Genomic DNA, 14,783 nt, shown 5'->3' with positions numbered 1-14,783 from the left:
GGCTGGGTGGAAGCTGGGACTTGGCTGGGGATTGTGTTGGGGGGTGCTGGCTGATTTGCAGAATGGGTAAACCGTGGCAGCACTCAACCCCACCTTTCTTCTCTTTCTGTTGCAGCTCTGACTTGGTGGCTCCTCCCAACCTTCCCCCCACACACACACTCGTATCCAGCAGGGGGACCAAATGCAGGCCACTTGTTCCTAACTGAACACACAATATTCAATCTGGACTACAGGACTATGCTAGGCCTGCATGACTGAATGTCACGTGAGATGTCTTGCATAGATTTTTGGGAGGAAAGCCAGTTGAACAGGGTTGTGTGAGGGAAGAGGCAGGGGCCTCTGTCCTAGATTCGTCTGATTCCTGCTGCTGTAAGGCCATGATGGCTTCAAACTTGCATAGTTCTTCCCTCTGGTTGTTTCTGCTTCTTTTGGATAATAGTGTGAGATAATCCTTTTGCGAAGTAGCTGGTTCCAATATACATCGTTAATCCAAATGATCTGTTCATAGAGATGTCAGTTCCATGCAAAATATATGCTTGTTATATTTTCAATGCTGAAATACAATTTATGTCTAAACCATCTTAAACATCACTGATCATGTCTTTCAAAATACTACAATTACTTCTGGGGGAAAAAAGGGCCAATTCCATCAGGGTGGATGTAGTCCACTCCCAATAATTGGTGAGGAGGTGTCAATGCCAGGAGAGCAAAAGCTGCTTTTTTAGTGAGCCAGCCAGAGTTCTCATAGAAAACCAGGTAGGTGTGGAGTGCATCTGTATTATCACAGAAATCCTTTGATTTTAGGCTGTGAAGATCAACTGTATTTGTACTAAAAAGCAGTGGTTAAAAAACAGAGCCCCACAATGGAATCTGAAACACTTTCAGAGTGTGGACCACTTCCTGAGAAAGCATTTCATGGATTTTGATCCCATTTGTGATCCTACAATATCTCTGGCAATTGTAGCTCTAAGATACCATGGGGATAAGGACCCTAGAAATTGCAAAGATACAATTAAAGGGCTAGCTTAATCTGTACATGTATAGGTAATGTTAAAATCAAACTACGTATTTGATTATGTGAATTGAAGTTTACAGTTAGTAAAACCTAAAAAATCTAATTTCTTTTCCCAAAAACCCCTCACTGCCATTTTCTTTCCTTCATTTCAGTCCCCACTTCCTACACACGTCTCTCTGTGATACTCTGCTGTGCTCCTCGGTGTCCATTCCGGCTGGTCTGCTTGTTTCTGCTTTACTACTTGGAACTTTTCCATCTGCTAGATTGTAAACTTCTTTGGTGCATAGACTATTTGGATTTTCCATTTTGCCCAGTGCTGAGCATATTTTCAGCCTTTAGTAAAAATATAATTTCTTACATCTCACTGCCCACTCTCCATAAAGTACCTGATTGATGCTCTTGACTCCAGCCATACTGGCAGGTCTTTACCTGCTGATGGCTAGGAAATCTGTCCTTGCTGTTCTCCTTGTTGCAGTAAACCCCTGTTGACTGCTGGGGTTACTTCACATCTTTTACAACTGCTAATACATCTGAAGAGCCTGGATGCTTGTGGAAGCTGCGTAGAGGAGGAGGAGCTGCTGTCCAAGGAATCATAGACTTTAAGGTCAGAAGGGACCATTATGATCATCTAGTCTGACCTGCACAATGCAGGCCACAGAATCTCACCCACCCACTCCTGTATCAAACCTATGTCTGAGCCATTGAAGTCCTCAAATTATGGTTTAAAGACTTCAAGGTGCAGAGAATCGTACAGCAAATGATCCGTGCCCCACACTGCAGAGGAATGTGAAAAACCCCCAGGGCCTGTGCCAATCCACCATATTTGGGGTTGGGAAGGAATTTTCCCCCAGGGCAATCAGCTAAACTCTGAGCATGTGGGCAAAACTCACCAGCCAGACACTCAGGAATGAATTCTCTGTAGTAACTCAGCTCCCACCCACCTCATCTAACATCCCATCATAGCCCTTTCAGCATATTTACCGCTAATAGTCAAAGACCAATTAGTTGCCAAAATTAGGCTATCCCATTATACCATCCGCTCCATAAACTTATCAAACTTAGTCTTGAAGCCAGAAATGTCTTTTGCCCCCACTGCTCCACTTGGAAGGCTGTTCCAGAACTTCAGTCCTCTGGTGGTTAGAAAACTTCATCTGATTTCAAGTCTAAACTTCCTGATGGCCAGTTTATATACATTTGTTCTTGTGTACACATTGGTACTGAACTAAAATAATTCCTCTCTCTCCCTGGTATTTATCCCTCTGATATATTTATAGAAAGCAATCATATCTCCCCTCAGCCATCTTTTGGTTAGGCTAAACAAGCCAAACTCTTTGAGTGTCCTTTCATAAGACAGGTTTTCCATTCCTCGGATCATCCTAGTAGCCCTTCTCTGTACCTGTTCCAGTTTGAATTCATCCTTCTTAAACATGGGAGACCAGAACTGCACACAACATTCCAGATGAGGTCTCACCAGTGCCTTGTATCACGGTACTAACATCTCCTTATCTTTACTGGAAATACCTCGCCTGATGGATCCCAAGACTGCATTAGCTTTTTTCACAGCCATATCACAGTGGCAGCTTATAGTCATCCTGTGATCAACAAATACTCCGAGGTCCTTCTCCTCCTCTGTTACTTCCAACTGATGCGTCCCCAGCTTATAACAATAATTCTTGTTATTAATCCCTAAATGTATGACCTTGCACTTTTTACTATTAAATTTCATCCTATTACTATTACTCCAGTTCACAAAGTCATCCAGATCTTCCTGTATGATATCCCAGTCCTTCTCTGTATTGGCAATACCTCCCAGCTTTGTGTCATCCGCAAACTTTATTAGCACATTCCCACTTTTTGTGCCAAGGTCAGTAATAAAAAGATTAAATAAGATTGGTCCCAAAGCCGATCCCTGAGGAACTCCACTAGTAACCTCCTTCCAGCCTGACAGTTCACCTTTCAGTATGACCCATTGTAGTCTCCCCTTTAACCAGTTTCTTATCCACCTTTCAATTTTCATACTGATCCCAGTGTTTTCCAATTTAACTAATAATTCTTCATGTGGAACCGTATCAAATGCCTTACTGAAATCGAGGTAGGTTAGATCCACTGTGTTTCCTTCCTCTAAAAAGTCTGTTACCTTCTCAAAGAGGAGATCAGGTTGGTTTGGCACGATCTACCTTTTGTAAAACCATGTTGTATTTTGTCCCAATTACCATTGACCTCAATGTTCTTAACTACTTTCTCCTTCAAATTTTTTTCCTAGACCTTATATACTACAGATATCAAGCTTACAGGCCTGTAGTTGCCCGGATCACTTTTTTCCCTTTCTTAAAAATAGAAACTACGTAGCAATTTTCCAGTACAACCCCTGAGTTCACAGATTCATTAAAAATTCTTGCTAATGGGATTGCAATTTCATGTGCCAGTTCCTTTAATGTTCTTGGATGAAGATTATCTGGGCCCCCAATCTAATCCCCATTAAGCTTGTCAAATTTGTCTTCTACCTCAGATGTGGTAATATCTTTCTCCATTTCCTCATTCCCATTGTCATCCTACCATTATCCCTAAGCTCCTCATTAGCCTCATTAAAGACTGAGGCAAAGTATTTGTTTAGATATTGGGCCATGCCTAGATTATCCAGCCTGCGCTCCATCCTCAATGTTTAGCGGTCCCACTTCTTCTTTTTGTTTTCTTCTTTATATGGCTATAGACTTTTTTACTATTGGTTTTAATTCCCTTTGCTAAGTACAACTCTACATGGCTTTTGGTCTTTCTCATTTTATCCCTACATGTTCTGATCTCAATAAGGTAGCCTTCCTTGCTGATCATACCCATCTTCCACACTCCTTGTAGGCTTTCTGCTTTTTCTTAATCACCTCTCTGAGATGCTTGCTCATTCAGCTTGATCTACAACTCCTCCTTTGAATTTTTTCCCCTTTCTTGGGGTGCAGGCTTCTGATAGTTTCTGCAACTTTGATTGAAGTAATTCCAGGCCTCCTCCGCCTTTAGAACCACAAGTTCTTCAGTCTAATCCACTTCCCTAACTAATTTCCTTAATTTTTTAAAGTTAGCCCTTATGAAATCAAAAACCCTAGTCCAGATCTATTTTTGTTTATCCTTCCATTTAGTTTAAACTGAATTATCTCATGATCGCTCGAACCAAGGTTATCCTCTACAACCATTTCTTCTATGATGTCCGCACACTCACCAAAACCAAGTCTGAAATGGCATCCCCTTTTGTTGGTTCAGCAACTACTTGGTGAACATGCATCTGACGAAGTGGGTATTCACCCACAAAAGCTTATGCTCCAATACTTCTGTTAGTCTACAAGGTGCCACAGGACTCTTTGTCACTTTTTACAGATCCAGACTAGCACGGCTACCCCTCTGATACTTGGTGAAGGAATCCATCAGCTATCGCATCTAGGAAAATCTGAGCCCTATGATTATTACTCGCACTTGTCCTCCAGTCTATATCTGGGAAGTTAGTCTTCCATGATCACACAATTCCCATTAGTATTTACTTCATTAAAATCATTAAAAAGGTCTCTATCCATATTGAAATCAGATTCCAGTGGTCTATAGCACACCCCCAAGCACTATCTCAGGGGAGGCTCTAGTAGCTTTCTTCCCCAATGTGATATTTGCTCAGGCAGACTGTCTTATCCATTTCATCCCTTCTTATTTCTGTACAGTCTACCTCATCATTGATATACAATGCTACTCCACCACCTTTGTCTTTATTTTTGTCTTTCCTAAACAGCACATACCCTTCAATACCTGTACTCTAGATGCTTTGTAGCTGAGGCTTGACTTTGCAAGAGGATTATCTCTCACTATTATAGCTGAGGCTTGACTTACAAGATTTGGGTTCAGTTCCCAGCTCTACTGCAGACTGCCTGCATAACCTTGGGCAAATAATTTAATCTTTCTGTGTCTGTTCTCCATCTGCTATATCTATATGCTGTCTTTCATATTATCCTTAGAATGTAAGATTTTTTTCAGGGAATGGATCATCTCTATTATATTTTTGTACAGTGCCCAGCATAATGGGGCTGTGGCCTCTAGATACTACACAATACAAATAATTAACAATCAATACGAAAATTCCAAGTACTGAGGGGACTGCCCTTACCAAAGTACTGATCTACAAGATTCAGTATCCTACAGAACCTACTTAGAGGAGTAATAATACTAATAAACTTGTAGCACGATCTGAATCCAGGTGTAGCAATCTCACATCTCCATCACCTGCTTCAAATTACAATAATTCAGAGTATCTTAATTTAGCAACAACTGCTATACTCTTGGCATGTGAGAACATTTTCAGTTGTAAAGGAGATCTCAGGTCCATTTATTCCTCTAGAAAATATAGTTGTGATCTGAGCATCAAACTGGGAACTAGGAACTCGTGACTGCTAATCCTTCAGTGGCCTTGGCCATGCCACTTAATTACTTTCCCTTTTTCATATAATACTAACCTCCTTCTTGAGCATTTGGTAGCTACAGTGTAACATAAACATATTGTTGTTAATTATCCAAGAAGACTGTTTCATAGTAAATTAAAGTGATATGTGACATTTAATTGCATGTTGTGTTTAAATAGGATACTGGAGTGAATCCTACTAGCTTTTCCCATATAAGCTATCTTACAGCAGTCAATGGGAATTACTCACATGTGGAAAGTGAATAGAATTTGTCCTGATAATTAGGTCTGTGGTCTGAAACCCAATCATTATAATCAAACTGAGTCAATAAAATTAAACTGCTTGAAACCTTTTTTGTGACCCCATCCTGGGTGCCTCAACACCCAGCTGGAGAACCCATATCCTAGAGACCATCAAGCTCTAGAGCTCTGCAAAGCTTGTAAGCTTCTCTTCCACCAACAGAAGTTGGTCTATTAAATTATATTATTTCACCCACCTTGTCTGTCTCATATTCTGGGCCCAACATGGCTACAACAACATTGCAAACAAGTATGTTTCAGTAATACAATATTGCAAGAAAACATTCCCAGGTCCTAAAATTATGACAAGTCTCTTAACTGTATTTATGACAGAAAATCTGCTGCTATTTGTATTGTGAGTACTTTGCAATTTTTGAATTCATCTTCAAGATTTAATTTCTTTTTTAGGTAAATCTTGGCAGCAACCAGTATCTCTTCTCAGCAGTGGTGGATCCCAAAGAAATGCCTTGCTTCTGTTTGCGGCATGATATTGATGCTATTCTCTGGCAGCCACGGTCTGACCAACCAGACAATATGTGGGAGCACATTGCAACTTTCAATGCTTTAGGTATGGAATGAACTGTTCAGTGGCCTGTCTCTTTCTAACAAACATTACTCAAGGTTTTGGCATCTTATTTCCATTAGATCTATGTTTGGTTCATGAGTTACTCTAATTAAATTTTGATTGATTAGTACATTAATTCTATTGATGAGAGAATGTTGGATTAATTTTAGAAATACTAGAACAGAAGATATAGGTAATGTTTGTGCCTTGACAGAAGATCAGCTTAGAAGAACGTTGAGGTCAGTGCATCATTCTTCATAACTAAATGTTTATAAATACGTGAACAAGAGGTTTAAGAATACTTGACATAATATCAGGGAGAAGAGATGTGCCTTAAATTTCAACAGACTTGGGCTATTTCAGATCATGGAGGGGAGCTCAACGGTCAGAGTAGGCTCCCTTTTATAATGAGGGTTTCAGCTTGAGTATCACTGCTGACTTCAGCTGTGGCCATATGACCCAGGAAAAGAGGTAGTCTCTTGGGTAAGTAGGCCCCAGGCAATTTCAAGCTTTTTAGCTCACAACAAACATCTTAAAGTCTACCAGAAACCAGCAGGCATTTAGTGCAGGGCATAGAGTACAGGTGTATTATGTTCATGGCAAGGTACATTTTTAATAAGTGGTCTTCAGAGTCTGGTGACTCTTTAAGTTCCAGGTGACAGGCCAAGTAGCCTCACATTCACATTTTGTATTATTTTTCAGCTTTTCACATTTAAAATGAAGGCTCATCTTAGTAACTATCATGTAATTTTCTTTTAAATAATTAACCTTGGCAGCAAGGAGACTGATATTGTTCATCTATTACACCTTGGCTATTTTTATCTAGCTGCTGGTCTGTAGACATCATAGTCATATAGTTCAAAGCCAAAAGGTGCCACCAGGTCATCTAGCCTGACCTATGATTCATGGGCCATCAACACCAACCAGCAGCTGAAATTAGACCGAAGTATTACAGCCCACAGGAGACTAGACGTATTATGTACCACAGGCAGAAAATAGGAAAGAACAAGGTGCACAAGACCCCACATGGCAGGAAACTGATTAAGTGAGATATACTCCGATAATCCTGACAAGTGACCTGCACTCCAGGCTCCAGAGGAAGGCAAAACCCCTCCCTAAGGTGACTGCCAATCTGACCTAGGGGAGAATTGCTTCCCGAACTCACATACGACAATCAGTTAGGCCTTGATCATGTGAGCAAGAATCCCAGCGAACCAGGCACCTGCTTGGTGCCACCTTAGAGCTTTGGCCCTCCCCATCTTAGGTCCCATCTCCATCCTTAGCCAATCCTGATGCATAACAGAGAGAGCTTTTTAAAAAAAAAAAAAAAAAAAAATCTGAGTACACTGGGGGAGAGAAACATCCCTTCCTTACTCCTGCAGATGGCCAGCTGAAACGTGCGCTTTTAGGAACATAAGACATAGACCAGAAGTGAGCCCCAGGGCTGCTGAACTCTACCCCCATACCATCAAAAACAATCAAATCACACAGTTGCACTAGTAAATTTGTCTAGTTCTCTCTCTTAAAACTAATTACATTGTTTGCCCCCACAACTCCTATTAGAAGACTATTCTAGAACCTCACTCCTCTGATGGTTAGCAGCTTTCTTCTGTTTCCAGCTTGAATGTGTTCATGACCAGTTTATATCCATTTGCTCTTATGCCAATCAAGTATCAGAGGGGTAGCCGTGTTAGTCTGGATTTGTAAAAGCAGCAAAGAATCTTGTGGCACCTTATAGACTAACAGACGTTTTGGAGCATGAGCTTTCATGGGTGAATGCCCACTTCGTCAGATGCATATAGTGAAAATTTCCAGGGGCAGGTATATATATGCAAGCAAGCTAGAGATAATGAGGGTAGTTCAATCAGGGAGGATGAGGCCCTGTTCTAGCAGTTGAGGTGTGAAAACCAAGGGAGGAGAAACTGGTTCTGTAGTTGGCAAGCCATTCACAGTCTTTGTTTAATCCTGAGCTGATGGTGTCAAATTTGCAGATGAACTGAAGCTCAGCAGTTTCTCTTTGAAATCTGGTCCTGAAGGTTTTTTTGCTGCAGGATGGCCACCTTAAGGTCTGCTATAGTGTGGCCAGGGAGGTTGATGGTGTGGCTGATCTTGATGCCAGCGCTGCCCACGTATCTACACCAGCGACACCATCACAGGACCTAACCAGATCAGCCACACCATCACCGGTTCATTCACCTGCACGTCCACCAACGTAATATATGCCATCATATGCCAGCAATGCCCCTCTGCTATGTACATCGGCCAAACTGGCCAGTCTCTATGGAAAAGGATAAATGGGCACAAATCAGATATCAGGAATGGCAATATACAAAAATCTGTAGGACAACACTTCAACCTCCCTGGCCACAGTTCATCTGCAAATTTGACACCATCAGCTCAGGATTAAACAAAGACTGTGAATGGCTTGCCAACTACAGAACCAGTTTCTCCTCCCTTGGTTCTCACACCTCAACTGCTAGAACAGGGCTTTATCCTCCCTGATTGAACTACCCTCATTATCTCTAGCTTGCTTGCATATATATAACTGCCCCTGGAAATTTTCACTACATGCACCTGACAAAGTGGGTATTTACCCACAAAAGCTCATGCTCCAAAACATCTGTTAGTCTATAAGGTGCCACAGGATTCCCTTATGCCAGTGTTGTCCTTTAGTTTATTAACCAGTTAATAAAATATCTCTTATTTTATTTCAGCCTTTTGAATCTGGTTTCTATTTCTGAATCTAAGAGTTGTAGCTCTGAGATCTCTATATCTTATTTCCATCAAAATCAGTCAAGCACAAGATTTCACATACACTGTGATAACTATAATGTCCCTCCTCGTGGTCTCTGGAACTTATTTTCTTCCTCAGTGAGTGTGCTGGAGCCACAGTAAAAACCCCTAAACTGTCATTTCAGCACCTCCAGTTAGAGGCAGACATAACTGTTGTTGCATGCTTGCAAGTTTATGAATCCCATAGATTTCCAGGATTTGCAGCTCGAAACAATGAACTGCCTGACTAGGATATTGATAAGCTAGTAGAATGCAACAGACCACAGAACACTGCTCTCGTGGTGGCCTCTTGTCTTCACATTATTTGTCCTAGTCATCATGACTCATGAATGACTTCCAACAGATGAAATAGGAGGGCAGAAAAGACTAGCTCTCAGTCCAGTAAATACTGGTCGTTGGTACAAGCCCACATTAAATCAGTGAGAGAAGCTAAGAAATCCTTCACTTCCATTATAACTTCAGTAAAGTCTGAGAACACACTTATTCTGGATAGTGGCCTACCTAATCAAACCAGACTGTGTTTGTTGTCTACTTTGGGATTTGAACTCTCATACCTGATATTCTTTTCCTTTTGTATTTGTTGTTTTATTTTGTACTTGAACTATCTTATTATCAGCTTCTTACCTTGATCTAATGTCACATTAGGCTTCAAGTACCTTTAAAATCTGCTATCATTTCTCAGTCTTTGTATATTTGTCATTATTTTTGTATGCAAACTGGTTTTATAATGCTTTTAAAAAAGACAAGGCAAATCTTTTTCCAAACTAGTAGTAGTTAATTTTAAGCATCTCACAATTAATTATTAATACTCTTTTAAGACTTTAGGTGCACCAATATTTCTATAACTTTGGAAATAAATGGAAGAAAATTAAAATTCCTCTTCAAGCTTTCTGTGCTTGTGGGGGTAAAAACATCATTGTTCCTCCATGTTTTCCTCCTTACTGTACTATCATTTACAGTACCATGTTGAAGTTTACACTTCTGTGCTAATCTAGTTTACCTTTTATTTGCCAGAAAAGACACACGTCACCACCTTGTTTATCTTCAACCAAACATTAGAAATATCATGCTAGAGCCAGTCAGTGGTAGTAAGTGAGCATCTTGTGGGGTAAAGAAGGTAGTTTTACAGAATCCACAGTGCTCATTTTATTCACTAACGCAATGCCTGTAGTCTTGTTCTCTTTTTTTCCCTATTTTTGTTACTGGTCTAAAATCAGTCCCACAGTACAGAGAGAGTGATTGGAGAATTGTGATCATTTGGGGCCAAATCTTCCTCTTTGTGTGAAGTAGAGCCAAGAGAACAATGCCTTTGCTCCCTTTCCTTGCAGTAGTCACCACTGTATGTGTGAGAGAGATGAGGTAAAGATTTTCCATGTTGCATCCCTAATAAAGTACACATTTTTAAGTGAGGGTGATTAACCATTGGCGCAAACTACCAAGGGAAGCCGTGGATTCTCCATCTCTGGATGCCTTTCTGAAAGTTATGTTTTAACCAAACACAAGTTATTGGTCTCGATACAGGGGTAATTGGGTGAAATGTAATGGTTTGTGATATGCAGGAGGTCAAACTAGATGATCTAATGGTCCCTTCTGGCTTTGAGCTCCATGAATCTGTAAAGGAAAAGTTGGTTTTTGAGCCCCTCCTCCCCCCCCCCCCCCGCTTAGGCTTGGGCTACACTAGCGGGAGGGTAGCTGAAGTCAAAGTATCTTAGTTCGACTTACCTGGCCATCCTCACGGTGGCAAGTTGACTGCCGCAGTGCCCCCGTCAGCTGCACTTACTCCTCCTGCCGAGGTGGAGTATAGGCATCGATTAGCAGATCGATTTATCGCTTCCAGACAAGACGTGATAAATCGATCCCCAATGCATTGAACACTACCCGATGATCCGGCGGGTAGTATAACTCTACAGGGGTTTTATTCCCCTCTCATTACTGCAGCTTGTTGGAAGGATGGGAGTGTTGATCTTTCCCCTTCTAAATCCCTGACTGACTTGAAATCTTCCTTGTCTCCCGGCTGCTCAGCAGTCCGTATTCTGCTACCAAACCAATGTTGCTGCCCTGGCTATGTCTAGACTAGGAAAATAAGACATTTAAAAATTAATTAAAACATGTTCATTTACTTTTAAGCCGCAATGTAAACAGGCCAAGACATATTTCAACATATCATATGATAGCGATTTGGCTCTAGACTACCTCACCCCCAGGATTGTTTTTAAACCCGACGTACCTTGTCTACACTAGGATTTAAAAATATGTGAATTAAATGTATTAGCTAGCACTCTTTATAAAAACTTTTCCTGGGCTGGGCTAGACTACCTCTTAGAGCAACCATGGGTCCTTATCTATGCCATTGGCTGTCTAGCTTAGTTGTAACAAATTATTTCCAGATAAAACTGTGTTAAACTGGAGTTAAGGTTGAGCAAATATCAGTAACTTAAGAATACAGGCACTGCAGGAATGTTGTATTTATTCCAAAAACAAGCATTTAATATGAAGGTGATGTCATAGAATCACAGAATATCAGGGTTGGAAGGGACCTCAGGAGGTCATCTAGTCCAACCCCGTGCTCAAAGCAGGACCACACCCCAGACAGATTTTTGCCCCAGATCCCTAAATGGCCCCCTCAAGGACTGCACTTGCAACCCTGGGTTTAGCAGGAAGTTTAGAGTTAGGTTTAAACATAAAATAAATCTAAACATGTTAAGGTATGGACAGCTAAGGTACCCAAACCACCTAAGTTCAGCCCTGCAATGACACCCTAGGGGAACAGGAGGAAATAGAATGCATCTCTGCTACTAACAGAGGTGTCTTTTTCAAAATGGCCACATAGTTTTCAATGAGAGTGAAACCAAACTACCTTTGGAAGATGGTAGCCCATTTTGCTAAGATCGGCCCTATAGCCTCTCTCCCATTTGACACAATATTGGATGGCAGTCAGTTTGAAAGAGGACAGTTGTTTAACGTTATTCAGTGATGGAAAATATTTATTCTTCAGCCCCTGATGTAGCCTATGCATGATAATTCAATGAGTTGTAACTCTATGAGGAATTTGATGGCTCTGTGTTTTACTGTTAGGATGTGTTGGGACAAAAACGATGTGTACCGGATGCTACATTTCTTAAAGAACGGACTTAATTTAACTCATGGTTTTGAAGAATAAAAATTCTTCAAATGTAGCCTATAGATATTTCAGTGAGTATTCAGAGAGTATGTGCTGTACATTTTTGAAGAATACGGTGTGTGGTGTTTAGAGTTTTGCTAATAGCTATTTTGTTCTCGCTTCTTTGGGAAGTGGTACCAGGCCTCATAGTTCTCACTGAAGAAATATGTTCTGAGGAGGAGACAGTGGAAAAATGTCTCTGTCAAGAAGGAGTCTTCTGGCATAGAGAGGGGCATGCATAGAGGTATCAGAGATAAGTGTTAAGAGGACAAAGGGAGCCATTAGTACTAAATTGTCCTTTATGTGTATTTTTATCTTTTTGTGCCCTTTTGTGTATTAATTTTAAAATATAAGCACAGGTTTCTGAAATGGCAATATAAAGCACAGTTGAAATATATATTGACTTTCTTTCTTGCCTCTGTATATCTGTATGCTTTGCAGGTTATGTCCAAGCATCAAAGCAAGACAAGAAATTCACTGCTTGTCCTCCAAATTATTCCTATGCTGCTATTTGTGAGTGCCTGCGTCGAGTGTTCATCTATCGACAGCCCACTCCTCTATCCACTGTTCTCTACAACAGGAAGGAGGGAAGACAAGTAGGGCAGGTTGCTAAGCAGCTGGTAGCAACCCTGGAAGCCAGTGATCCTATCTTGGGCTTTCAAGCTACAAATGAGAGATTATTTGTTCTCACAACAAAATCCTTGTTTTTAATAAAGGTAAACACTGAAAATTAATTATCCAATGTGTCATGTTGACTTGGCTGTATTCACAATTGGTCTGAGAAATGATGAGATATTAGCTAAAAAGTTCATTCACATACTACTGAAGTTGAAGTAAAATATCATATGTAGTCTGTTTAATTTTTAAAAGGACAACCAAAATATGTTCACTGGAACTTGTCTCTGTGCCCAGTTAGATAAAGCTTTTCAACTCCATTGTCACTGAAGTTTGTGAGAACTTCCAATTCTATGGAAAAATGCAAGAAAACTGTCCATGCTAGCAGCATTTTAATCAGTTACCAATGTCCATGTGTGAAATGATCCATCCGTGCATTGCTTTTGTCATATAGTTTTTCCACCACACTTCTGCCATGCAAGAAGATCTTGAGTATTCACTTATTTCTATTTTGTATAATTGCCACAGTTTCTCTCTGTGGGTATTATTCAGATAAATAAAACAAAGCCTTGTTTTATCACAAGCTTATATAAACACAAGGCAAAGATCACACGTTCCCCAAATAATAGATATTTTCAGAGCCATTTAAATTATTTTTGAAAATTTTAGTCTCAATTTATGTTTAAATGTCTTTTACTTAGTATTAGCAAATCATGGCTCATTTGCTAAATGATGATGTGTTGGGGCATCTGCTTTTCTCAGGCATATTTTTTATTCAGGTCAAATAATCCCATTATGTACATGCAATTGTAGTAATCTGATTGAGACACATTTTGTGCTTCCCATTAAATCTTCAAACATTTAAAAAACTTAAAAACTAAAATGGTTTTGCTAGTTTTCTCTTGGGGGCAGAGGGAGAGAGAAGAAAACATTTGTCTGATGACATTTAAAATGGTACAGGTTGAAGTGCAGTTGTGAGATTCTAAGTTTGTATATCAGTTACTTCCACATGAAATCTGATCCTTTACCACTAAATCATGGGCTATTACTTGGCAGTCAAACTTAACCTGAGATACAAAACTCAAGCTGTGCTGCTTCTGCCTTATACTTAATCACCATGAATATAGATTCTGCAATTAGGGTTTAATTAACCATTATCTCATATTCCTATAACTGTGCTGCATATGCTCAGCTTATAGGAGTAAGGCTTAAGAAAGAGGTTCTGCTTTTACATAGTGGCCTTGCTGACCATAACAATGTAAGGTTCTGTTTAACAAATATATATATATATTTGTCAGAAGTTTGATCTACAGTATTTTTTAACATCTTTAAAGAGACATTGCCAACATGGTTAAGATGAAAAACTGGCTGGTCTCGAACTCCTCCTGTTTTAGATTTTTGCTTAAGATTCCTAAGTATCTCTTTCAGCTGGTACTTTTAAATTTCATAAAAGATAAAGTAAAAACGTGTGACTTCTATAAACTGAACAGTGAATCTGTGTTATGTTGTCCCCCGTGTTGCATATCTTTTTCTACATTATTTCAGATTATAGCAAATATTAGAAGGAAATGTCTCAGCTTGGTAGGTAACAGAGATACTTCTAGGCATCAACAAAGAGTCCTGTGGCACCTTATAGATTAACAGATGAATTGGAGCATAAGCTTTCGTGGGTGAATATCCACTTTGTCAGACGCATGTAATGGAAATTTCCAGAGGCAGTTATAAATATGCAGGCAAGAATCAATCTAGAAATAATGAGGTTAGTTCAGTCAGGAAGGATGAGGCCCTCTTCTAGCAGCTGACGTGAACACCAAGGGAGGAGAAACTGCTTTTGTACTTGGCTAGCCATTCACAGTCTTTGTTTAATCCTGAGCTTATGGTATCAAATTTGCAAATGACCTGAAGCTCA

General features: G+C 40.1%; 1 protein-coding gene across 1 annotated transcript in view; it reads left to right on the top strand.

Moving 5' to 3' along the window:
• NUDCD1 (NudC domain containing 1) overlaps positions 1–14,557 on the top strand; it is a 176,107-nt gene extending 161,550 nt beyond the window's left edge. Inside the window, 2 exon segments of the mRNA XM_030549466.1 lie at positions 6,150–6,309; positions 12,701–14,557. Of these exon segments, the coding sequence (XP_030405326.1) occupies positions 6,150–6,309; positions 12,701–12,993 (453 nt within the window). The 3' untranslated portion in view covers positions 12,994–14,557.
• The last annotated feature ends 226 nt before the right edge of the window (positions 14,558–14,783 follow it).

This window comes from Gopherus evgoodei, chromosome 2, assembly GCF_007399415.2.
Source record: "Gopherus evgoodei ecotype Sinaloan lineage chromosome 2, rGopEvg1_v1.p, whole genome shotgun sequence".
In the NCBI taxonomy this organism is placed as follows: Eukaryota; Metazoa; Chordata; order Testudines; family Testudinidae; genus Gopherus; species Gopherus evgoodei.
This window is presented reverse-complemented; position numbering and strand designations above follow the sequence as displayed.